The sequence below is a fragment of the Danio rerio genome, chromosome 22, assembly GCF_052040795.2.
Source record: "Danio rerio strain M-AB ecotype USA chromosome 22, GRCz13ab, whole genome shotgun sequence".
Classification (NCBI taxonomy): domain Eukaryota; kingdom Metazoa; phylum Chordata; class Actinopteri; order Cypriniformes; family Danionidae; genus Danio; species Danio rerio.
In genome coordinates this window covers 41,749,021-41,776,881 of record NC_141042.1, presented here as the reverse complement: position 1 = coordinate 41,776,881, position 27,861 = coordinate 41,749,021, and the positions used below count along the sequence as shown (strand labels likewise).

The 27,861-nt window shown below is 39.8% G+C and overlaps 2 protein-coding genes and 1 long non-coding RNA gene across 6 annotated transcripts in view; 2 read left to right on the top strand and 1 right to left on the bottom strand.

Moving 5' to 3' along the window:
- The window catches only part of anos1b (anosmin 1b), a 347,052-nt gene extending 333,413 nt beyond the window's left edge, over positions 1–13,639 (bottom strand). The window contains exon 1 of the transcript XR_015521059.1: positions 11,906–13,639. The gene's annotated coding sequence lies outside the window, so the exon portion shown is untranslated. The remainder of the gene's footprint in view (positions 1–11,905) is intronic.
- si:ch211-126j24.1 overlaps positions 1–27,861 on the top strand; it is an 89,754-nt gene that overhangs the window by 18,786 nt on the left and 43,107 nt on the right. For all 4 annotated transcript variants that reach the window (XM_087304679.1, XM_087304677.1, XM_087304678.1 and 1 more), the window contains exons 2-6: positions 15,541–15,628; positions 20,916–21,005; positions 22,021–22,146; positions 23,188–23,350; positions 27,604–27,695. In XM_087304679.1, the coding sequence (XP_087160805.1) occupies positions 15,541–15,628; positions 20,916–21,005; positions 22,021–22,146; positions 23,188–23,350; positions 27,604–27,695 (559 nt within the window). The remainder of the gene's footprint in view (positions 1–15,540; positions 15,629–20,915; positions 21,006–22,020; positions 22,147–23,187; positions 23,351–27,603; positions 27,696–27,861) is intronic.
- On the top strand, positions 94–6,833 carry LOC147831696 (uncharacterized). Its single transcript, XR_015522469.1, has 4 exons — positions 94–3,078; positions 3,139–4,254; positions 4,354–5,010; positions 6,762–6,833. It is a non-coding gene; the product is annotated as an uncharacterized LOC147831696 (long non-coding RNA).

Sequence of the window (27,861 nt, the reverse complement as noted above, 5' to 3'; positions counted from 1 at the left end):
AATAACACAGAGTAAAATCTTCACACACGCACTGGAATATACCGTGCTTTAATCCCAAATTCAGGACAGTTTATTTATAAAGCACTTGTATTAGGAACCACAGGTTTTTACCAAGCAGTGGCTCAGTGGTGGGCGAAGCAGTGGCGCAGTAGGTAGTGCTGTCGCCTCACAGCAAGAAGGTTGCTGGTTCGAGCCTTGGCTGAGTTGGTGTTTCTGTGTGGAGTTTGCATGTTCTCCCTGTGTTGGCGTGGGTTTCCTCCGGGTGCTCCGGTTTCCCCCACAGTCCAAACACATGCGGTACAGGTGAATTGTGTAGACTAAATTGTCCGTAGTGTATGAGTGTGTGTCTGAATTTGCGTGTGTGTGGATGTTTCCCAGAGATGGGTTGCAGGTGGAAGGGCATCCGCTGCGTAAAAACTTGCTGGATAAATTGGCGGTTCATTCCACTGTGGCGACCCCAGATTAATAAAGGGACTAAGCCGACAAGAAAACGAATGAATGAATGAATGGCTCAGTGGTTAGCACAACAAGAAGGTCACTGGTTCGAGTCCTGGCTGAGTCAGTTGTTATTTCTGAGTTCGCATGAGTTTGCACCGGTGCTGCCAAGTAAAAAAAGTTAATTTCAAGCCCTGCATTTAGACAAATACTACTTTTAATTTATTTATTGATTGTTCTGTCATTTATTTACAGTGTAAAATTGTTTTAATGTCAAAAATGTTACTTATTTTTTAGCACAAAGAGAGAAATTGACTATTGTTTGTTTTTAATATTATTCTGTGCTGTATTAAGTGGTTACTGAGCAGCAATAAATAACACTGTAAAATATGAGGAGTTTTCATGTGATTTTCTAAACTAGTGATGTTTAAAAAAATCAATTCAATTCAATTCAGCTTTATTTGTATAGCGCTTTTACAATGTAGATTGTGTCAAAGCAGCTTCACATAAATGGTCACAGTAACTGGATCAGTGTGGTTCAGTTTTTAGTGTTTAAGTTCAGTTCAGTTTAGCTCAGTTCAGTGTGGTTTATATCATTACTGAGAGTCCAAACACTGAAGAGCAAATCCATCGAATGAATGCATAATTATCATGATAACCGTGATTATTTCTCAGATTATAATCGTACAATCAAAATCTATAATCGTTGCATCCCTAGTTACACAACATACTCAAAAAGGATGTTAAAGTTACATTTAATTTTTTTGATTGCAATAAAAGGGAGGGAAGCATGTGTAATTTAACGGATTTTCTCTTGTTATTTTTTTTATCTGATATTTCTTCCTTTATTGATGCAGATGAGTATTGCTTTTTCTTTATAATCTGCCTTAATTCCTCATACACCAGCATTAAAACCTCCAGCTCTGCTTCTGTAAAGTGCGTCCGAAATCGCATACTTCCATACTATACAGTACGCTAAAATCAGCGAGCCGAGTAGTGTGTCCGAATTCATAGAATTGGAAAATCAGTATGCGAGAAGTACCCGAATGACTTGCTACTTCCGGCGAGATTCTGGAGTGCCCATCCCATGCACGCTGCGCTATCCCATAATGCCCTGCAAGTGAATTAATTAATGGAAGTGACGCAGGTAGGTCGTGTGACCATGACAAAATAACAGATGTCGTACGTTGAATTCCATTGATACTTTTCACGTTCATACTGTATAGAATGCACTTTTCTAACTGCCGAGTAGTGCGTTTAAATTTAAATGCAGCACCTACTGAGTAGTAGGCGGTTTCGGACGCAGCCCGTGACTTTCTATGGCGACTTGTGAATTCGGCGATCTACTGAAAATGCCTTCAGGTGCGCGCGCATTAACCCACGGTTGATTTAACTAACTCTTATCAGCTGTTCTGGAACCGACATACTCGCCGTAAGCAGGTTTTAAGTTAATCAACCGAAAGTTCAAGGTTTAGCAGATGATAAGTTAACCCAGCTTTCTGGAATACCCCCCTGATCTCAGCATATTCCAGATCTTAAAGGTGGTTGTTTATAATAGCATGACAGAGATACAAAATTAAAGTCCCCATGCGTAGATTTAAAAATGTAATAATAATTTAAGTGAATAATTTAAACTGAAAAGTTTCTTCACTGTGACTTATAATGCAGGCAGCAGGTGCTCAGGCAGGCTGGGGTATATATAAACTTCATGTCTGATCTTGTCATAAATAGGCTTGTGTACTGAAACCCTGCACGGGCTGTTTATTTTTGGACTAAATCAGATGGCAGATTTCACTTTGGTGCTGCTTAAATGCTCGAGTTGTTGGTTGAAATCAGAGGTGCTGGAAGTAGAGTAAAAAAAACAACATGCCACATTTTAAAATTGCTGTATGCAGGTTTTTGCCTCTTCTAAAACATAATAATAGCGTAATATGTTCGCTGATATTTCTGAAACATGCTAAGTGGACACTGAAACACAATGCTGAAGTCAGTTATTCTGCTTTGTGAATGTGTGTTGGCAATGTCTGTCTGTTTTGCTCTCTATAACCAGCCCACTGCCAGTTTACCCAGTTATATTCCAGCACTCTGGGTTGCCAGTTAGTGGAAAACAGTGGATTTATTTAAAGGCTGAAAATGCGACCTCCAGGGGACGCCGCAGCCTTCGAATTGAGCCGCAGTTGTTATTTAATTAGCAAATAATATATTTTTATGAGCATATACATTAGCTGATCAGCACACTGACTTGATCGTCAGAATATTTGGCAGGTCATTCCGCTGTGGCGACCTAAGTCTGAGACTAAGCTGAAGGAAAACTACCAACTGAAGTTACAAATGTGCATTTTTGTGTGTCTGAATGCTAAAAATTGAGTGTAAATTTGATCTTGATTTGATTTCCAATGCGATGCTTTAATTGTGCATGAACACCGGCTGCTGGAAACCCAGCGAATGAGTTACCAAACTCAAACACGTGGACCGTCAGCAGATCTGAGACCAGTAGAGCAGCTCTGAGATTTGCTGAATCCGAGATTTGGAGAAACAAAACTTGCAACAGCCATTCAATAAGGGCGGCACAACATATAGCATCGATATCGCAACATATGGGTCCGCAATAGTCACAAATCAGGAGGTACAATGTTGAGATTTGTGGAGTCACAGAATAACCATAACAGAGTGAAACGTTATCATTTCCTTGTGTTTTAAAAGCATTTCAAGCGAGTTTAAAGCGTTCGGCCACAAGTAAAATGTACATTTGTAAGTTTAATAAACAGTTTTTTAGTAAATTATTATTATAATGAAGACTGTACGGTGTTATTTTACATTTAATTATTCAATTTCTGTACATGTTGGACTCTGCTGGAAACCATAAAGCACTTACCTTTCCTAATTTGTTTTTCATTTTCAAATATTTCCCAAATGGTGTTGAACAGATTCGGGAGTTTTTCACAGTATTTCCTCTAATATTTTTTCTTCTGGAAAAAGTGTTATTTATTTTATTTCGGCTAGAATAAAAGCAGTTTTTAATTGTTTAGAAGCCATTTTAAGCTCAATATTACTAGCCCACTTAAACGATATTAGTGTTGAATTGTCTCCAGAACAAACCACTGTTATACAATGACTTGCCTAATTACCCTAACTTTACCCTAATTACCCTAGTGAAGCCTTTACATGTCACTTTAAGCTGAACACTAGTGAAATATCTAGTGAAATATTATGTGATCCCATCATGGAAAAGAGAAAAGAAATCAGTTATTAGAAATGACTTACCTAAAACTGTTTTGTTTAGAAATGTGCTGAAAAATTCAGCAGAGATTGGGGTGAATATATTCAGGAGGGGTAACTGTATAGATCACAGTAAAATAAAATATTGCGAAGTAAGTAACTCCTCGCCGTACGGTGCCGCTCTACCTCAAATAACGATGATAAAATAACGCTCCAGTCCAACCTGTGTTCATTTCTGTAAAGTAGAGCAGGCCAGCGTGTCCTGCGGGTTTTGCATATCTCTGCATGATGATTTCTGAAACACTTCCTCGTGAAACACAGCGTCCGCCAGAAGAGCGGCTGGGATTTGTCTTGCAAATGCTGGAGTTTTTCTATCTAAACGTCTGACCTCTGACCCGGCTGCTTCTCCAGCACAGCGTTTATTATGCAAAGCCGTCTGCATTTGTTGTTGTTCATTATCTGTGAGATGCTGCAAACGCGTTTCTTTGATCTGCACCTCTCAAAGGACAGCAGAAGAGGTGTTTACGTGCCAAAGTACACGCCACTGGCATGATGTGCGCTCGCGAGTGTGATGCAAAGAGCATTTGGGCTGCTGTGTGTGTGATCGCAGGAAAAACACTGCAAAATATGCCGGAGTGGACACAATTGCTTCATGTCGTCCAATTAAGTTGAGTTAATCGTTTTTTTAACTAATTTAAGTGAATTGAACATAAATCAGTTAAGTTGTCCCCCTAAAAAACCCATTAGAAGATTTATAGATTTGTCATCTAAAACGTTCACAAAATGAACCGTTACGCATTTCAGATTCGCTAAAACGTAGACAGCACCCTTTAGTAGATTTATCATCTAAAACGTACCAAAAATAAACTCTGTTACGTATTTCAGATTCGCTAAAGCGCAGACAGCGCCCTCTAGTAGATTTGCCATTTAAAACGAACACAAAATAAACTCTTAATTATTTACAATCGCTTAAACGTAGACAGCACCCTTTAGTAGATTTGTCAACTAAAACGTACCAAAAATAAACTCTGTTACGTATTTCCAATCGCTAAAACGTAGACAGCGCCCTCTAGTAGAATTGTCATCTAAAATGTACACAAAATGAACCCTGTTACGTATTTCAGATTCGCTAATGCGCAGACAGCGCCCTCTAGTAGAATTGTCATCTAAAATGTACACAAAATGAACCCTGTTACGTATTTCAGATTCGCTAATGCGCAGACAGCGCCCTCTAGTAGAATTGTCATCTAAAATGTACACAAAATGAACCCTGTTACGTATTTCAGATTCGCTAATGCGCAGACAGCGCCCTCTAGTAGAATTGTCATCTAAAACGTGCACCAAATGAACCGTTACGTATTTCAATTATTTTGAATTGTAGCCTCAGTTTCCTGTTCTTAGCTGACAGGAGCGGCACCCGGTGTGGTCTTCTGCTGCTGTAGCCCATCCGCCTCAAGGTTGGCCGTGTTGTGTGTTCAGAGATGCTCTTCTGCAGAGCTCGGTTGTAACGAGTGCTTATTTGAGTTACTGTTGCCTTTCTATCAGCTGGAACCAGTCTGGCCATTCTCCTCTGACCTCTGGCCTCATCAACAAGGCATTTGCGCCCACAGAACTGTCGCTCGCTGGATATTTCCTCTTTGTCGGAGCATTCTCTGTAAACCCTAGAGATGGTTGTGCGTGAAAATCCCAGTAGATCAACAGTTTCTGAAATATTTAGAGTAGCCCATCTGGCAGCAACAACCATGCCATGTTCAAAATCACTTAAATCCCCTTTCTTCCCCATTCTGATGCTCAGTTTGAACTGCTGCCGCGTGATTGGCTGAAGCAGCTGGCCAGGTGTACCTAATAAAGTGGCCGGTGAGTTTGCAGTGCTATATTGTTGAATTTTGAACATCAAAAGTGGATAGAGCAGACATCAACATCCCATAATGCAATTCACAGCTGTAAATAAACACTTGTGAATCACAAAATACGGAAACACGGGAACTGGAAAATATGGTAACTGTTGATTAACAGATATTGTTGACAGTGTAGTTCAGTCTTATAAATGTCGTGTTTGGAGTTGGTTTAGTCTGTGAATGGGAGGACTCAGGCTTCAGGATGTCCCAGCTTCAGGTTCTGACTGAGCTCATTGATTGGCTCTGGCCTTTATGGGTGCGGGTCTCGTGTGTTAATGTGATGTGCTTTAGTGTTTGAGCCCGAGGGGGATCTGAGCTGAAAATCACTGCTGATTACAGCCATTCTCTGCTTTTGGGAAACACTGTGACCTCCAGCTGCTGTGTGAAGGTCAGTCGTGCTGTCACACACACTCGCAAACATTAAGCTTTATAATGAGCTGCAGTGCCAGAACATTCATTTAGTGCTGCACGATACTGGGAATATACGCAATTTTGTTGTGTTGAGTGTTGCAATAACAATCTTTCTTCCGATATAATTAACTTCATTCATTCATTTTCTTGTCGGCTTTATTATATTTTCCCTTTATTACTTCGGGGTCGCCACAGCGGAATGAACCGCCAACTTATCCAGCATGTTTTAGGGAGCGGATGCCCTTCCAGCTGCAACCTCCTCTGGGAAACATTCATACACACTCATTCACACTCATTCACTGCCTACTGCGCCACTGCATGGCCTTATAATTAACTTAAAATGATTATTTTTTAATTATGAATTTAAAACAAAATGAACCTAAGTAACTTTTTTTAGATTCACTAAAATGTAGACAGCGCCCTCTAGTGTATTTGTCATCTAAAACATACCCAAAATGAACCCTAAGTTACGTATTTCAAATTCACTAAAATGTAGATTGCGCCCTCTAGTGTATTTGTCATCTGAAACGCATAATGAAACACACATAGAGCAACTTATTTTCCATTTTGCAAAAACGTAGGCCTTTAGTGGATTTGTCACCTGAAATGTACAACAAAATGAACTCTAAGTAACGTATTTCAGATATGCTAAAATGTCAACAGCGCCCTCTAGTGGATTTGACATCTGAAACGTAAAATGAAACGCACGTAGAGCAACTTTTTTTACGTCTTGCAAAAATGTTGGCAGCGCCCTCTAGTGGATTTCTTATCTGAAACGTAGAACAAAATGAACCCTAGGTAACATATTTTAGATCTGTTAATGTCGACAGCGCCCTCTAGTAAATTTGTCCCCTGAAACGTACAACAAAACAGCCTAAGTAACGTATTTCAGATATTCTTAAATGTCAACAGCGCCCTCTAGTGTATTTGTCATGTAAAACATGAAATGAAACGCACGTAGAGCAACTTATTTTTCGTTTAGCAAAAATGTCGACAGCACCCTCTAGTGAATTTTTCATCAGAAACGTACAACAAAACGCACCCTAGGTAATGTGTTTCAGATTCGCTAAAATGTCAACAGCGCCCTCTAGTGGATTTGTCCCCTGAAACAAACAACAAAACACAGCCTAAGTAACGTATTTCAGATATTCTTAAATGTCAACAGCGCCCTCTAGTGTATTTGTCATCTGAAACATGAAATGAAACGCACGTAGAGCAACTTATTTTAATTTTAGCAAAGCACCCTCTAGTGGATTTCTCATCTGAAACGTACAACAAAAACGCACCCTAGGTGACGTATTTCAGATTCCCTAAAATGTAGATAGCGCCCTCTAGTGTATTTGTCATCTGAAACAGGCAACAAAATTTACCCAGAGTAATTATTTAGCCTCATCTTGCAACCATCATCCTAAAAGCTGGTTGTTTTGGTGCAGCGTGTGGTGTGTGTTTTACACAGAAATCCATAAACGAGGCTCTGCGTCTTTTAAAATACTACCTTTGAAGAAACCTGAGCTTCTACATAACCTCCATCCCACACTTCCAGCTTACATAATTCACATCCGGCGGCTGAACGCACACTCACACACACAGACTGAGGAACCGGCTGTTTGAGAGCAGACGCTGATTTGTAAGTGTGTGTGTGTGTGTGGAAGCTCTGAGTGCTGCATTTTCACACCGGTGACCTGAAGATGTGTGAGATTACGCTCATAATCAGGGTCTTAGACAGAACTGATCCAAACACACACTGAACAGACACACACACACACACAGACACACACAGACACTCACAGACACTCACACACACAGACACACACACACACACAGACATTCAGGACACACTGTAGAGCAGGTATAAAGAATAACACACACAGACAAACACACATACACAACCGCACACACAGATACACACACAGACATATACACACAAACAGGGATACACACAAACACACACACACTCACAGATTCATGCAAACAAACACACACACACACAAACACACACATAGACAGATTCATACACACACAAGCACACACACAGAGACATATGCACACACAAAAAGGATACACAAACACACATACACAAGCACACAGACTCACACCCACACACACACACACACACACAAGGACACACACAAATAGACTGTAGAGCAGGTATAGAAAATAACACACACAAAGAACAACACACACACGCACTTCTACACACACAGGCACAAAAACACACACACACACTCACACACGCCCACACACAGACATAAACACACATACATACACACACACACAGACACAAACACACACATGCATACAAACACACAGATACACAAACACAGACGTATACTCACACACGCACACACACACACACACACACACACAACAGAGATACACAAAAAACACACACACACACAGACATACACAGAGATTCACACCCACACAAACAGACACATAGGCACAAGTGTGTGTGTGCCTGTGTGTGTGCCTGTGTGTGTGTGTGTGTGTGTGTGTGTGTGTGTGTGTGTGTGTGTGTGTGTGTGTGTTTCAGAGCCTCCTGTCTCGGTGTGTGTGGTGAGCAGCAGCATCTCTGCTAATCTTCTTACCGTCAGGGAATCATTCCTATGCAACCTGTTCAGGCCAAGAGTCTGTGCAGAGATTAGCAGAGACACCCAGACCACAGGCTAGCATGCTAACAGGCTAGCAGCATCTTCAGCTCTGACCCACCATGACCCTTACATCACAGCTATACATGCTAAAAACAGAAATATTGTTAAACCTCAAGTAACATATTTCAGATTCACTAAAAGCTAGATAGCGCCCTCTAGTGGATTTGTCATGTGAAATGTGCAATGAAACGCACCCAGAACAACTTATTTTACATTTCGCAAAAATGTAGACTGCGCCCTCTAGTGGATTTGCCACTTAAGTGGATGTTGTGCTCTTTCCACCACTGAATACAAGACACATAGTTTATGCTAGTTAATGTATTTATTAATATAAACAAAAATGAACATGAATTACTGTCAACTCCGTTATCATTACCTCTGTTATCATCAACTCTGATACTATCAACTCTGTTACTGTCAACTCTGTTATCGTCAACTCTGATACTGTCAACTCTGTTATCGTCAACTCTGTTACTGTCAAGTCTAATACTGTCCACTCTCTTACTGTCTGTTATCGTCAACTCTGATACTGTCAACTCTGTTATCGCCAACTCCTATAGTGTCAACTCTGCTATCGTCAACTCTGTTATCGTCAACTCTGATACTGTCAACTCTGTTATCGTCAACTCTGTTATCGTCAACTCTGTTATCGTCAACTCTGATACTGTCCACTCTGTTACTGTCTGTTATCGTTAACTCTAATAATGTCAACTCTGTCATCGTCAACTCTGATACTGTCAACTCTGTTAATGTCAACTCTGTTATCGTCAACTCTGTTATCGTCAACTCTGATACTGTCCACTCTGTTACTGTCTGTTATCGTTAACTCTAATAATGTCAACTTTGTTATCGTCAACTCTGATACTGTCAACTCTGTTATCGTCAACTCCGATAGTGTCAACTCTGTTATCATTAACTCTGTTATCGTCAACTCTGTTATCGTCAGCTCTGTTATCGTCAACTCTGTTACTCTCAACTCTGTTATCGTCAACTCTGTTACTCCAACTCTGTTATCGTTAACTCTGATACTATCAACTCTGTTATCGTCAACTCTGAAACTGTCCACTCTGTTACTGTCTGTTATCGTTAACTCTAATTATGTCAACTCTGTTATTGTCAACTCCGATAGTGTCAACTCTGTTATCGTCAACTCTGATACTGTCAACTCTGTTATCGTCAACTCCCATAGTGTCAACTCTGTTATCATCAACTCTGTTATCATCAACTCTGATACTGTCCACTCTGGTATCGTATGTTACACCCTATTCACACGGGGCGTCAGCGTCAATGATTTCCATTTACTTTGAATGGGTGACGTCAGGCATTGCCGAACTGCAATGTGGATCCATCTATGCCGCTTCAGTGGCGTTGCTTGCTGCAGAAGTTGGGAATTTCTCAACTTTTTAAGACAGACATGTCAGCCAATCAGATTGCTTTATGCAAATACACTAGCTCAGACAGCAGCCGATTAAAGAATAATTTCATTGGCTGACGCTGCTATGACAACCGTGTCAGCCCCAACTTCAGACACGCCCTCTGTTAAGCGTTGACGCTGAAGCCCCGTGTGAATCGGGCGTTACTGTCAACTCTGTTTTCATCAACTCTGTTATTGTCAACTCTGTCTGGCTTACAAAGTTTAATAATGATTTGAAATAATGAGTAATAACTCAAACGATTTGTGATAAGTGAAGGGTGAGTAAATGATGACAGAATGTTCAGTTTAGGGTGAACTGTCTCTTTAAGAATTGAAAATATGTGTTGTTGTAATATTGTTGAGGAGATGCTGGATCAGCGGCGGTCGAGATCTTATGTAAGCCTGACACTGGATCCTGACAGTCGGAGCCAGAATAGTGAAAGCGCCTCTGTGTGTGTGTGTGTGTGTGTGTGTTTTCATGATTTCTGGACTGGAATGTTCAGGCCGTTCCAGGGGCTTTTCATGCCACAGGGCCTTTCAATGGCCGCTGCTGAATGGCTTCAGTTTGCTTGTGTGTTGAGCTGAAGCAGCAGAAATGTTTCTCTGCCTGCTCTCCATCAGAGCCCTGAATGAAGATCACGGGAGGCTGGTGTGACTACAGATAGAGCTGTGCATTGTGGAGAACTGCATTTAGCATTAGTAGCCGGTTCTACAAGTTCATTCATTAATTTTCATCAGGGGTCACCACAGCGGAATGAACCACCAACTTATCCAGCATTTGTTTTCCACAGCAGATGCCCTTCCATTTGCAACCCAGCACTGGGAAACTAAGATGAAGTTAATGTTTTTAAAGCTGTAAAAAATCCAAATGTGAATTAATCCTGCACAATCTCGCTCCTCCATACCTTACTAATCTTGTTCATAACTTTTCCTCAGCTTTGGAAATCACTTCCTCCTGATCTTCGTAATTTAGACTCTCTTTGACAATTTAAATCCAAACTGAGTGACTTAGATGACGCTACTGCATTTCTTAAAGTTTGTATTGTATTCTATAGACTGTTATTGTGTTTTTATTTGAACTCATTGTTCTAGCTGTGGGTGAGGCAGTGGCGCAGTAGGTAGTGCTGTTGCCTCACAGCAAGAAGGTCGCTGGGTCGCTGGTTTGAGCCTTGGCTCAGTTGGTGTTTCTGTGTGGAGTTTGCATGTTCTCCCTGCCTTCGCATGGGTTTCCTCTGGGTGCTCCGGCTTCCCCAACAGTCCAAACACATGCGGTACAGGTAAATTGCGTAGGCTGAATTGTCAGTAGTGTTTGTTTGTGGATGTTTCCCAGAGATGGGTTGCGGCTGGAAGGGCATCCGCTGCGTAAAATCTTGCTGGATGGGTTGGCGGTTCATTCCACTGTGGCGACACCAGATTAATAAAGGGACTAAGCCGACAAAAAAATAAATGAATGTTCTAGCTGTCCTGTACGGTGACCTTGAGTGTCATGAAAGGCACCTTTAAATCAAATTAGGGGTGCACCGATATGAATTTTGTGGCCGAAATTGATAACCGATAACTCTTCAGACTAGTCGATAGCCGATATATATAGGCTGATAATTATAAATATTTCAAACTGTTATATTTTCATAATCTAAATTGCATAATTCCCCACATACCTCCACCAAGGTTATTATAGTTAACGAAAACAAACGAAAAAAACTATAACTAAAATGTAAAATAATTGTCGTTAACTGTAATAAAAAATAAAAATGAGTTTTTAAAAAAACAGAGCTAACTGTATTGTGTACATACAAAACTAACTGAAACTGACTACAATTATAGCAAAAACCTTCTTCGTTTTCGTATTTGTAACTTTGTTTCATACAATATCTTACTGTAAGCCTTTTAGAAGTAAACATAACTCCCGCTGCAGGTGTTTGTGTTTGACCCTTTCGCATCTCAGTGTCTCCTGCTGCCATTGGCCAGATCGAGCCGGTTCTCCTCCAGTCATCCTCGCTGTTGCTCCCGCGACAAAAACAACGCGTGGACATGACAGCAGCACGGTGACAGCATTAAATACAGACACTTTAAACTACTTTAACACGTTTGTGCCCAATAATGGGTTGTATTTCTGTATCGCGATCGCGAACGAATCTTTTAACCGGATCTTCTAAGTGAACCGGTTGAACTACTTCCCCAAATCGAACTGAATCATTTGAAAAGATTCGTGTCTACAGTTAGCAATTATCCACAAACAAACTACTTAACAAGCCTAATACGCCCGTATGACTCTAAATAATCCAAAATATACCCTCATTCAGTTATTAGAACAGTAAAGTTACACCGAGAAGCGGTGAACCGATAACACTGCGCATGCGTGATTCAGTGAATCAAACACAAACATCTCATGGCAGCCTGCTGGGACTGAACTAAACTTGAACAACAGCAGCGCGGGTAAACCGAGAGCTTAAATGAGAGCATCTGGTGAAAAACGTAAGTTTATTAACAGACAATCGTACAGGAATTTAAATAAGTGCATCATGATTCAGTTGGGTTGCAGAACTTTACTGTAAGACATTTTTCAGATCATGGTGATGTTTTAACTGACTGAAATGACTATTGCTGACTGCATAATGTTGAGTCCTGACATCCGCGTTAAAGATCTGCACTTCCCATCACTACTGTGTGTCTAACCTCAGAGCAGCCTTGCACACATATTGTACTGAAGGCTGCTGTATTTGAGTTTGAGGATGGGTATGGCATTGGATAGTGTTCTTGTGTCCTCTGAATACAGGTTTCAAAAAATATATGGCTGAGTTTTTATTATACAGTATTTATCCTGTTGATTTTGAATCTTGTACCTAACAAATATCCTTATTTAGGAAAAAAAACACTGAAACTAATAAAAACCACACTAAAACGAAGTCATTTCAAAATATAGAAACTAATAAACAGTAGTAAATCTGCCTCTAAAACTAATTAAAACTGAGTAAATTTGAAAACAAAAAGTCAAAACAAAATAGAAACTAAAACTAATGAAAAATCTAAAACTATCATACCCTTGCTTCAGACTGAGCTGGGCCCAGTTTGATGAGCTGTTGTCTGGTGTCGGCAGGAGGATTTTCCCTCAGGTCACCAACAACACACACTATATCATAATCATGGCCCTACAGGAGCAAGCTCCTGATTGGTTAACACGACGTGAATGTCCACTGAAGTTCTGATATTCGAACTGGAGCGATATGTGCACAACGCTTAACTCGCATTGCTTCATTCACACAAATCGCCTCATTCTTGCCGCCACATTCGCGCGAATCGCACCGCAGGATGTCTGTTTGTGTCTTTGCATTGACTTAACATGTTAATCACTTACACTATATCCTCGCATGAATGCAATGTGATACTTCTCTGGTCATTTGGTTGTTCGATGAGCAAAACTGAGGAGTAAAAATGGAAAAACAACCCATATCTTACACATCCTCAGAGGTGAAGTAGCCAAAGATGTTCAGTTTTACATCATGACTAAGTTGTAGCCATAAGTAGATAATGAGTTGATCGCAGAATTGTGTGTGTGTGATGTTGATCATGTGTGTGTGTTAGAGACCAGAGCCTGGTTTACAGGGAGGGAAGGAGTGAAAATACTCAGAGAAAAGGAAGAGTGAGATATTTCAGTCCTTGGAGAGGCTGAGTCATACAGGACAGAGAAATAAACCAGTGTGTGTGTGTGTGTGTGTGTGTGTGTGTGTGTGTGTGTGTGTGTGTGTGTGAATCTTATTCTCGGTTACTGGGACATGAAGAAATCTCCAGGATGAAAGTGATATCTGCAGTTCAAAGGCTTCTGTCAAATATTCGCTTCTTCCGTTTCCATTTCCGGACATATTCAAATTAAAGCGCGACTGCAAACGTATTTCCTTTCCTCAGCAACACACCTGAAGTTCATTCATTCATTCATTTTCAGCTTAGTCCCTTTATTAATCTGGGGTCGCTACAGTTTCACACAGCAAATGCCCTTCCAGCTGCAACCCATCTCTGGGAAACACCCACACACACTCATTAACACTCATAAACTACGGACAATTTTTATCCCCTATAACGCATGTGTTTGGACTGTTGGGGAAACACCCACTCGTAGGCAGGGAGAACATGCAAACTCCACACAGAAACGCCAACTGAGCCGAGGTTTGAACCAGCGACCTTCTTGCTGTGAGGCGACAGCACTACCTACTGCGCCACTGCGCCGCCCTCACATCTAAAAGTATTAGACAATATTGTGAGGTCCACTGGACGTCCTCCTGGCTTTATGTGTGGCCCAAGGGTGTGATGATGTCACAGGATGTGGACAGGTTCATCTTCCTGTCTGGCTGGAGGCTTTATTGATCCAGTAAACGTTCAGTTATGGAGGAGGAATAATTAGCTCCCAGAAGACACACACACACACACACACACACATTAAGAACTGCAGGAGAGCTTTCAGCACTACTTGGATTGCAGTTAATTTATTGATTTGATCAACCCTTTTAGGCTGCAAATATCAGTTGTGTTGACATTATTAGTATATTAGTTTATTACACGTCTGTCTGGAATACTCGATTCTGATTGGTCAGTTGCAGCATTATTGCATTTGTTATTCCCAGATAACCACCACTGAATAACTCAGACTCATCCAGGTATTTCAGTATCAGTATTATTCGTTTTTAGGATGTTTATAATCTAGTGCGCACCAAATTGCTGACAAAATTCACATTTAGAAGAAACTGAGGCAAAACACGCAAAGTTGCTGGTCACTTCCCCCTAAATAGATCTAAACGGTTTTGTAAACGTCACATCATGCTTAGTTTCTGATTAAGCCAATTAAATGCTGTCTAGTGTCTGACATGCCCCGCCCCTTTCTTCTCATTGGCTGTTCATTTGATGTGCTTGATCTCAACCACTTCCACTGTCAGCAATGCTAAACTAAACGCTATTGGCTGACTCTTTTAAAGGGGAGGAGCAACTACATGCCCCGCCCCCTCTCTTCATTCTTTAGTGGAGATGACGTCACACATCGATTAAAGAAATACACATTTTAAAGCACTTCACAAGACTTTTAACTTGTAATTTGATGCCAGGATGATATAAGGCAAAGAATAGCTTTATTAATGCACCTACGCTAATAAAAAATCAAGATATTAAAAACATCTGAGGGTTTAAGTCGTATGAAGTGCTTTCAAATGATCATTTGTCGGCATAGTTTGGCATATATTAGCTCCTCCCCTCAGAAAACAGCCAATAAAAAACAGCCTGGCTGGTATTCAACTGTTCAACATTTACTGTTTTAAGTACGACGGACATTATATCAGCGTTGATATTATATCAGCGAGTTGATTCAACATACAGACCATGAAGTGTTACACCTGTATTAATATGGGAGTTTGTGTTTATTGTTTGTTTTTGTAGCTTTGTCTTTAATATATCTCTCCACACAGGTGTTTTATGTGTGAGAATATCTAACAGCCCTGTATTTCCCTCTCTCTGTGTGTGTTTCTCTCAGGTTGTGCAGTCTGACGCTGAAGAAGCTGATCGTCCTGAAAGAGCTGGACCGGGAACTCAGTTCTGTTGTGATTGCCGTCAAAATACAGGTAAAGCCCGAGTGAAGCTAGAAGGGATACAGCTGCAGCTGGTAGATTCATTCATTTTATTTTCGGCTTAGTCCCTTTATTAATCCAGGGTCGCCACAGCGGAATGAACCGCCAACTTATCCAGCACGTTTTTACGCAGCGGATGCCCTTCCAGCCGCAACCATCTGGGAGACAGCTGGAAGATAATCAGAATAATTTATATTATTTATTAAATTACACATTAAAATAAAATGTAATAATGCCTACCCCAACACTTACAGTAATTATAACAAAACTATTTATATTATTTATAAATTTATAAATTTATAAATTAGCCATTAGTTGTATTTTAATAACGTCTATCTGTTCACAAATGTAAAAACAATTAAACAAGAAAAATAAAAATGATTTATTAAATTATTGCGATGTACAGTGTTGGGGAGTAACTAGTTACACGTAACGGCGTTACGTAATTTAATTACAAAATAAAAGTAACAGTAATTTGTTACTGAAAAAAAAGTGTAATTAAATTACAGTTACTTGTAAAATTGTTTAAGATTACAAATGGGTTACATCTAAAAATATTCTTTAAAAATCTGGGATATGTTGAATATTAATCTGTTGCTCTGCCTGTTTTTGATATGCACGAGGCCTTCTACTAAAGCCATTTATTAAAGAGCTGTTTTTCTGATGCTTTTGATTTGCGGCGCACCCACAGGCATAAACCCCGGGGGGAACATGTCCTCAGTATAATGCTTGAAAATGTCCATTAGAAACTTAAAAGTAATCAAAAAGTAATCAAATGTAATTAGTTACTTTACTTTTATAAAGTAATCGAAAAGTAGTGTAACATTACATTTTAAATAGAGTAATTTGTAATCTGTAATCTATTACATTTCCAAAGTACCCTCCCCAACACTGACGATGTTTCACCATTACAATGTATTTTATTAACCCTTAAGTACTGTTAGAGATGTTTTCATCCACTCTGGGGTGGTTTCGAGTTTTTTTTTTTTTTTGGTTTTCACCATCAGTCCTGATCAAAACTACTCAATTGTTTAGAAAATTACAGCATTTTAATTGCTTAATTTATAAGTGATGTCATTGATTTAGTGAAGAAAAAAAAAGATGTATTTTCAATATTAAAGTAATTGTTGGCTGGATTTTTAACTATTTATCAAAGTTTTGCACATGTGAAACAACTTTGTCTTTGATGCATTGTTTTTCTCCTTTATTTTACTGTTGGTGGCTTATTCTGCCCCATTGACTTCCATTATAACCATATATTTTAAATACAAAGCCACGACACCATATAATCATGCACTTTTGATTGTTGGTGGTTTTCCCTGTTGGGAAGAGGTCAGATTTGCAATATTTCCTGTTGATCATCAGTTGCCACCATTAACCCTTTAGTAAAAGCTTAGTTTCTGTAATTTATATAACAGCAAATTAAAGTGTGTGTGTGTGTGTGCGTCTGTGAGTGTGTGAGAGTGACCTTTACGCACTTTCCTTGAAGGGTCTAAGAAAATCTAAATATGCATCTCAGCTCTCAGAACTACATGGAGTAAACAAAAACAAAGACTGTGTATTTATACACCATCACATGTGCTTATAATGGAAGTCAATGAGGCAAACACTATATGAAATATGAAAGTCCAACAATGCATCAAAGCCAATGACATTAATTTAATTTCATTAAAGTATACCTCAAACCTAACCTTAAACTCAACCCTTACAGTAATGCAAAACAATAAATAATTAAATTATTGATTAAATTAACCATTAAAACTTATTTTATTAATAACCACCCAACCCTATTACTCACTGTAATGTAAAATATATTACATTTATTTATTAAATGAACAATTAAAGTGTATCTTATTAACGTCTACCCCAACCCAAACCCCTCACAGTAATATAAAAACAGTAATTATGAGTAGGTTTATTATTTAAATCTCAATTGCAAGTCAAAAATCATCTGCTAAACGACTCAATGTAAATGTGTGAATGCATTATTTATTAAATTACCCAGTAATTGTATTTAATTAATATATACCTCAACCCAAACCCTCACTGTAATGTAAAATCAGCAGTTATAATGAGAATAATGTAATAAATTACCCAATAAATGTATATTATTAATGTCTACCCAACCCTACCTCTTACAGTAATGTAAACATAATAAAATAATTTATTAAATTAACTATTTAAATGTATTTTAGCAATGTCTACCCCCACTCAACCCCTCACAGTAATGTAAAATATGTTCAAATTATTTAATAAATTAGCCATTAATTGTATTTTATTAGGTTGTACCCCAACCCCACGCCTCATAGTACTGTAAGAACAGTGATCATCGCTGTACAGTAATGGTATTATTATAATAACATGAATAATCCTCCATAACTCTGCCTCTCTGCTGTTTGTGTGTCGCTCTGTTCTTCATCCCTCGCGCTCCACTTTACACCAGACACCCTGGTAACTGCGGGCTGTTGCCACGGCGACAGCTTTGCTCAGTGGGAAGATGGGAATGAACGCAATAAGATGGCATGTGGGGGGCGAAGAGGTGCATTGTGGGAAACACTGAGGGGGTTTTTCAGAGCACTTGGAGGCTCTCAGCATTCCTTGCAGGTCACTCAGGCCACACATTTTTGGGTTTGGGACGGCTTTACAGCTTTACTAATGCAACTGAAATACATCCCATATTACTGAGAAATCTCACGACACCAAAGATAGTTCATGTTTGGATGTGTCTGGATGATAATGTGGCTGTAGGTTTGATTCTGAATGGCAGAAAATGACACTGGTTGCAGACATGTTTGAGTTTATGTCAAACAATTTCCCAAAAATGCTCTAAAATTTTCACAATGCAAACAATTTACGAAAACGCTCAAAATTTTTCACAATGCAAACAATTTATGAAAAACGCTTTAAAAGTTTCACAATGCAAACAATTAAAAAAAACGCTCTGGATTTTCTTACAATGCAAACAATTTATGAAAAACGCTTTAAATGTTTCACAATGCAAACAATTTACAAAACGCTCTAAAAGTTTCACAATGCAAATAATTTAAAAAGAAACGCTCTGGATTTTCTTACAATGCAAACAATTTGTGAAAAACGCTGCATTTTTACATAACGCAAATAAATTAATATAACATGCTGCGTTTTCACACAACGAAAACACTTTTTTTAAACATGCTACATTTTCTCACAATGCAAATAATTTTAAAAGATGCGCCACATATTCTCACAAAGCAAACACTTTACGAAAACATACTGCATTTTCCACAACACAAACAATTTACGAGAATGCGCTGCATTTTCTCACAACGCAAACAATTTTACAAAAACGCGCTGCATTTTCTCACGATGCAAACTATTTTCAAAGACGTGCCACATTTTCTCACAATGCAAACAATTTCCGAAAACAAATAAAAGAAACGCGCTGCATTTTCTTACAACGCAAACAATTTTTAAAAAACTGCTGCATTTTCTTTCAACGCAAAGAATTTACGAAAACTTGCTGCTATTTCTCACAACGCAAGCAATATTAGAAAACGCTCTGCATTTTTTTCACAACACAAACAATTTACGAAAACGCCTTGACTTTTCTAACAAACGCAAACATATTAATAAAATGTGCTACATTTTCTCACAAAACAGACAATTTACAAAAACGCACTGCATTTTCTAAGAAAGCAAACAAATAAATAAAACATGCTGCATTTTCTTAGAACACAAACGCATATTTAAAAAACGCTCTGCATATTCTCACAGTGCAAACAAATTTACAAAAACGCGCTGAATTTTCTCACAACGATTAAATAAAACACGAATCCATTTTAGTTAACATTAATAACAAAATAAACAAATGCAACTTTTTTAATGTATTAGTAATTTGGGCTAATTAGTAACAAATGTGTTAATTAATGTTAATTAGTGCATTGTTTACTAATGAACTGTGTGCGATTTTAATGCCCACTAATTATCAATAGCGCCACATTTATTATGCTACATTTAATTAGTGTATTTCTGATTATTCTTCTATACAGTGTTCTGTTTTAACCTCATTATTACTCTCATATTGCTATGTTCACGTCATTTTCCAGGGACATTTTATTCCTGTTGCTCTGATAATCACTATTCGATTTATTAGACATTATATTTAAGCTCAAACAATCGTAATTCTATGCAAAGCAAAGCAGTTCCTGTTGTTCTCTTCATTAAAGTCAGTGTTTAGTCAGTAAAACTCAGCAAATTTGACATTTTGATAAGAGTGGGATAACCCATTACAAAGAAAGAAATGTGTTTGTGCTACAGTGAATGCATTTAATTGTATAATAATAATAATGAAGCGCTGATATTTACAGCAGTGTGTGGGTGCAGATCCGCAGCTCACGAGCCTCATTCATACACCTTTATATATTTCATTCCCATCAGGAGGCGATTGTGTCAGTCATTCTGCAGGGATTAGAGCACATCCGCTTAGGTTACATCAGGTGCACTTGTTTTCGCCCACTCGTCTCCTCCAGATGGATCGCTGAAGGTTTAATCTGGTTTACAGTGTGTTGATCAGACGCCGAAAGTAAAGCTAGTGTTTGAGACTCGCAGAGCGATCGTAATAATGTGCAGAGAGACTATTTCTGCGGGACGAAGTGTCCGCTTGAATTCACACATTGAAGGCCGGGGCATTCATAAAACCCAACCTTTATTTACTGCGCATTGAGAGCGTCTGTGCTCAAGAAAACACGTAATGAATGCGCTTCCTCTCAGAAACCTTGATAGACGTCATCAATGGCTTTTGAAGAGCTTCTTCACATCTGCAGGTCGTGCTGTGGACAGTAGCTTGATCGGTTTTGTGCAAATTGAATGGACACTTAATTTTCTTTTATTATATTAGGATCATTCTCTAGGCATTGTTATTCGTGAAAATGTCAGCAACAGTTTCTGAAATACTCTGATCAATCAATCTCACACTCGGAGTGTGTTTACAGCTGGACACTTCCAGTGTTTTCTGTGATCGGATTAAAGCTGTCTGCTTTGTGAGAACGGTTCTACTTATATTAGGCCACACACAGTTAAAGCAGAAGTTGACATACGCTGTATAAAAAGGCACATAAGCAGCTTTTCTTAACGAATAAGACGTTTATCCTGCTCTGTTATGCGCATATGCTTTTATGTGCATTTTAAAATGTATGCGCGTCATATCCAAAATGCGCAAAAAAACAAAACAAAAAAAAACATCGGTGGATGGAAACGTAGCTAGTGCATGTTTTATTTTCAGCTCTGTTTCTCTGATTTTCAGGGCTCGAAACGCATCCTGAGGTCCAACGAGTACATGCTTCCCCCGAGCGGATTGATGGAGACAGACCTGGAGCTTTCTTTCTCGCTGCAGGTACGCATACGCACACACACACACACACTATACTCCATAGCTTATATTTGCACTGCAACTGATGATCAAAAATAAAAATTGCACAATTCACCTCTTCCCAACAGGGAAAACCAGCAACAGTCAAGAATGCATGATTATAGGCTGTCATGGCTTTGCAATTAAAATATGAATATAATGGAAGTCAATGGGGCAAAAACAGCCCCCAACACAACCAAAGGGGAGCCAATTTGACCAGAGTGTATCGCTTCAAGGCATTTTTAGAAAGTATTCGCTTCACCTTTTCCACATTTGTTTATGTTACAGCCTTATTCTATTAGGATCCCTTGAGCTCAGGGCTCTCTCCCGGGACAACATGCCTAACTAGCTATGTCTAAATCATGAGCTAAGTGTGAACTCTTGAAATAGATGTAAAGGTGCACTTGTGTGTCTGCTTCTATTATTGATCAGGTGATTGAGGCTGATTTGACATTTAGAACGTAAGCAGAAGTAAACAATAGTGTTTAGAAAGAATAATAATCCCATTAATCTAGTTACAGTACTTGTCCCTGTTGAAGGTCAGTGAATTTAAGCTAATTTTGTATTAATAAAGGACGAGCCGTTCTCGTACGAGACTTTGTTCTGTGTGACTGAAATGTAATTAATAGCCGTTTCCATCCAAAAATATCGATTAAATATATGTGCAAAACTGGAATAACACATAAACGATGTGCGAATAAAGCAGCGTTTCTGTTTGTAATGTATTTTATCATCTTTTTATTATGTTTTTAAATTATTATCAGACATACTGTGAACATTTCCTGAATCTGTTCAACATCATTTGGGAATTAACGTAAAAACTAAAACAATTCTGACTTCAAGCCTGTACTTCCAAGAACTCTTCCTCCAAAAACGGCCGTCTCTGACAGGAACTCGTGAGACTTCCTCAAATAAACAGCAGTGATTATGAAAATGATGAAATCTCCAGCAACAAATGGACTCTTAAAACACTCTCTCCTCTTCCAAATCCTGTCTGTAGTATCCACACTTCCTGAAGCGAGACGCCAACCGGCTGCAGATCATGCTTCAGCGCAGGAAACGCTACAAAAACAGGACTATTCTGGGCTACAAGACACTCGCCGTGGGGGTTATTAATATGGCTGAGGTATGAAAGCACACACACACACACACACACACACACACACACAATGTTTCATTCGGACAGGCGGTGACCTCTTTATTTTGACCTATGACTTTGGCTTCAAATGAGGTCAATGTATGCCAATATTGTTGGCGTTTCTGTGTGGAGTTTGCATGTTCTCCCTGCTTTCGCATGGGTTTCCTCTGGGTGCTCCGGTTTCCCCCACTGTCCAAACACATGCAGTACAGGTGAATTGGGTAGGCTAAATTGTCCGTAGTGTATGAGTGTATGTTTCCCAGAGATGGGATGCGGCTGGAAGGGCATCCGCTGCGTAAAAACGTGATGGATAAGTTGACGGTTCATTCCGCTGTGGCGACCTCGGATTAATAAAGGGTCTAAGCCGACAAGAAAATGAATGCATATGTTTTGGATGTGCACTTGTGGTGGTTTTCAAATCTTAAATGTGGATTTTTTTAATTATTAATTAGAAAAACTCTTAATTGTAATCATGATTGTTTATTTAGATAAGTAAGTTCTACTGAATTGTTTGATTTAATCTTTTGCTGTGACTTAGAGTACATTTATTTTTGTGCATTCTAATTGGGTTTTTTTTAAATATATTGATATATATATTAAACATTATTTCATTTATTCTTATTGTGATTATTTTAAAGATATTGATGTACACTCACTGACCACTTTATTAGGTACACCTTACTAGTAGTTTGGACCCTCTTTTAACTTCAGGACTGCTTTAATCCTTCATGGCGTAGATTCAGCAAGGTTCTGGAAATATTCCTCAGAGATTTTGCTCCATGATAGCATCACACAGTTGCTGCAGATTTGTCGGCTGCACATCCATGATGCCAATCTCCCGTTCCACCACATCCCAAAGCTGCTCTATTGGATTGAGCTCTGGTGACTGTGGAGGCCATTTGAGTACAGTGAACTCATCGTCATATTACATATTCTAACTGTGATTGTAAGAATCTGCATGAATGCGCAGTCATGCTTTAAAAAAGAGTGTGATTTATGTGTGATTTATGTGTGTGTTTTGTGCTAAAGGTGATGCAGCATCCCACAGACGGAGGGCAGATTTTGGGTCTGCACAGTAATGTGAAGGAGGCGCCGGTGCGAGCAGCAGAGCTCAGTGTTTATTCACTATCCAGTCAACCAATCGACCCGGAGGACGGCAGTGGACAGCCCGAGACCAAGGCCAAAACATCAGGTCAATCACACTAATGCTCATTTTGTGTAATTAATCACATTATTAAACAAATATCCATACAATTCAGAAGTCGACGCACACCAAAACACATGAACACATCTTATCAGAAGTGATAAGGACACTGAAATTCTGTACTCGCCCAATAGTACTGCATCTTCACAATTTTACTATTCCAATGGAAAACTAGTCCAGTTTGCTCAGTAGCTCACATGGTACAGTAAAACAGCATTGCAAAAACCTAGAGCGCCACCTGCTGTTAAACACTAGCCTAGAGCGCCATCTGCTGTTAAACACTAGTCTAGAGCACTGTCTGCTGTTACACACTAGTCTAGAGCACCGTCTGCTGTTAAACACTAGCCTAGAGCACCGTCTGCTGTTAAACACTAGCCTAAAGCGCCATCTGCTGTTACACACTAGCCTAGAGCACCATCTGCTGTTAAACACTAGCCTACAGCGCCATCTGCTGTTACACAGTATTCTAGAGCACCATCTGCTGTTAAACACTAGCCTAGAGCAACATCTGCTGTTAAACACTAGCCTAGAGCAACATCTGCTGTTAAACACTAGCCTAGAGCAACATCTGCTAATAAACACTAGCCTAGAGCAACATCTGCTGTTAAACACTAGCCTAGAGCAACATCTGCAAATAAACACTAGCCTAGAGCAACATCTGCTAATAAACACTAGCCTAGAGCAACATCTGCTAATAAGCACTAGCCTAGAGCAACATCTGCTGTTAAACACTAGCCTAGAGCAACATCTGCTAATAAACACTAGCCTAGAGCAACATCTGCAAATAAACACTAGCATAGAGCAACATCTGCTAATAAACACTAGCCTAGAGCAACATCTGCTAATAAACACTAGCCTAGAGCAACATCTGCTAATAAACACTAGCCTAGAGCAACATCTGCTAATAAACACTAGCCTAGAGCAACATCTGCTAATAAGCACTAGCCTAGAGCAACATCTGCTGTTAAACACTAGCCTAGAGCAACATCTGCTAATAAACACTAGCCTAGAGCAACATCTGCAAATAAACACTAGCATAGAGCAACATCTGCTAATAAACACTAGCCTAGAGCAACATCTGCTAATAAACACTAGCCTAGAGCAACATCTGATAATAAACACTAGCCTAGAGCGTCGTCTGCTGTTAAACACTAGCCTAGAGTGTCGTGTGCTGTTAAACACTACTCCAGAGCACTGTTTGCTCATAACCAAAGATACTCAAGAAGTGGTAGGGATGAGTTGTAGTAATGGGATTGACTCTTAATGGGACGAAGCGCAACATAACATGACGAATCTTTAACCACTTCACCAAACCACCTCATATATCCAGTTTCAGTATTCCCCCAGTGGCTGCTGTTGTACACTCATTATATTGACTACAAGATGCTAATGGCCAGTCTGAGTGCATTAAGCTGCAATAAAGATGAAAAGTCCCCCGGAAACACAACCTCACACCAGACATCTCTCCGTCCGTCATATCAGAACACAAAGAGAGAGCACTGATACATTAAAAGGGAAGCAGCTCAAACTGGAGTAAAACAATCGCAGCGTTTGAAAGAAGTCATTTAAAGCTGCAGTATGAAGAATTGATTTATTATTGCTGTCAAAATTCAAGTTTTTCAGCTCGGCGAAAACTTGATGCAATCTCAGGTTGCCAGATTGACGTCAAATAGGAGCACATGTGCCTGATGATGGAGCCTTGCTGCTCAGCAAATGTTTAATCTGCTAAAATTAGTACTTCTAGCAAAATGAAAACCACTTAATGTGGATTTTTATAACTCTAATGCTGTGTTCACACCGGACGCGGAATAAATGCGAATAAATAAGTTTGGATAAATTATCAGCGCATAAATAGCCGTGTCAACATTTAATTTTACTCGTTTCATTCGCACGTCAAATTCACTTCACAACAGACGTGGATTCGCGTGACGGGCAGGGCTTCTGTCTGCCCAGTGACTCTAGCTTCATAGCTAAATGGCGAACATGGATTTTACAAAGAAAATAATAGTGTTTATGTGCTTAATGAAGACTGAAAAACAGCGTTGATACGTTTAGGGCCATGTCTGAGTCCACTGTATCCTTTCAGAGGTGCATCCAGCTCTGTGAGCTCATAAACTCCTTCAGAAACTGACCCTGGATGATGGAGGCTTTCAGCGGTGCCCAGTCCAGTTTTAAGGCACTGTTGTCAGTGTCGGGTGGAGGATTTTCCCCAGGACACCAACAACAGGCAATATGTCACAATCACACCCCCACAAGAGCAAGCTCCTGATTGGTTAACATGGCGCGAATGTCTGCATAAATCACGCTATTCGTGCGTAAATAGACGTGTGAACATGTTGAGTTTACTCACTTCATTCATGCACCAAATCCACTTTATAATAGTCGTGAAATTGCGTCATGGTCAGGGCTTCTGTCTGCCTGGTGACTCTAGCTTTGTTGCTAAATGGCTAACATGGATTTTATTGCAGGAATAACTGTGTTTACGTGCTTTATTAAGGCTGAATAACAGCGTTCATTTGTTTGGAGTCCACGAGATCCTTTTTAGAGGTGCACCAGTGCTGTGAGCTCATCAACTCCTTCAGAGACTGAACCTGGATGATGGAGGCTTTGAGCGGTGCTTCAGACTGAGCTGAGCCCAGTTTGATCAACTGCTATCCGGTGCCGGCAGGAAGATTTACCCTGAGACACCAACAGCAGACGCTACATCATAAGCACGACCCTACAAGAGAAAGCTTCTGATAAACGCGGCGCGAGAGTCTGCTGAAATTCAGATTTTTCCAACTCTTCCGCTTCATTCGCGCAAATTGCATCATTCGCACCGCCTCATTCGCGCATATCTTACCGCAAGATGTCTATTCACGCATTTGCATTGACTAAACATGTAAATGACTCGCGCATAGTATGTAAATTCTTCAGGGTCTGATGTAAACGCAACATAAATATGCTATTTTGTAGGCTGCTACTGTTCTCTAAAAGTCACATTCTCAACTGCGCCTGCATAAATTGATGCATCCTTCATGAAATACGCTGTTTTCCATCAACTGGCAACCCTTAGTGCTGGAATATAATGGGGTAAACTGGCAGTGGGCTGGTTATAGAGAGCAAAACAGAGACAGACATTCCCAACACATATTCACAACGCAGAATAACTGACTTCAGCATTGTGTTTCAGTGTTCTCTCAGCATGTTTCTGAAATATTGTCATGCTATGGGGGTGGATAGCACAGAACAGAGCACACTAGGAGAATAAATAGGATAGACAAACCAATGAACAGACAGGCGGACAGGTGAAATAATAATTACAAACAGGATAACAAGGTGGGTGGGACAAGACAATAGACGGGAGAGCGCATGACGGAGACGAGACAAGCCATGCGCTCACATAAAACAGGACAAGAACATGCAGCCAATGAGAGAACTCATTAACCGCATGTTCATGACAACACAAGCACAACACTGAAGCCCACGACAAAAGCACGTGACCACAATGTGAACACAGAGCAACGTGCTTTGACAACAGACGCAAGACACGAGCACATGATGAATGAAAACACTCACCGTGCGCTCACACACGCAGCGTGCATGCTTCATCCCAGCGCCGACCAAAACCGAAACCAACTAGACTGAGACGCTGGGAATGAAACACCACGCTGCAGACAGACGAAAACACAAACACGAGTACAAGAGCGCGGAGGGAGGGACGCAGAGACCGCGCGGCCGCATCAAGCGGGAGCGCACACGCACGGAGACACAATGACAGAAACAAGTGCTCGACCCAAGAAAACTTGAGCCGAGCACAACAGGACAGGATTAGACATGACTAGTGACCGGATTCTGCCACCAAAACAAGAATTTACATGACCAGAGTGGCAGAACCCTGACAAATATCTGCAAATATTATGCTATTTTTATATTCGCTGCTTTTATATTATGCTTTTTTACACTGTTTTCCATCAACTGGCAACCCAGAGTGCTGGAATATAACTGGTTAAACTGGCAGTGGGCTGGTTATAGAGAGCAAAACACAGACACACATTCACAACGCAGAATACCTGACTTCAGCATTGTGTTTCAGATAAAGAAGACTGTTCTCTTAGCATGTTTCTGAAATATCTGCAAACATATTATGCTATTTTTATGCTATGAAGGACTCAAGAAACTTACAGTGCTTTGGATTTTCCCTTGATCTGAGCTTTTTCTGCCATAGCGTTCGTCATTAAATGTCTTTTTCCCTCTTTCAGACCGTTCTCCAGATATGGATAACTACTCCGAGGATGACGATGATAGTTATTCGTCAGAGCAAGAGGCCAGTGATGATGCTGTTCAAGGCCAGGTCTGGGTTTCTTCCAACATCTCTTCATCATTGTGAAAATCTCTGATTCTGATTCCCCCATACCTGCTGTCATTATAATCTGACAAGATTTTGCATTTCCAAGATAAACCTGTTATTAGTTTTTGTATATAAATGTTTTCTTTGAAACAGCTTTTTAAAAATAATA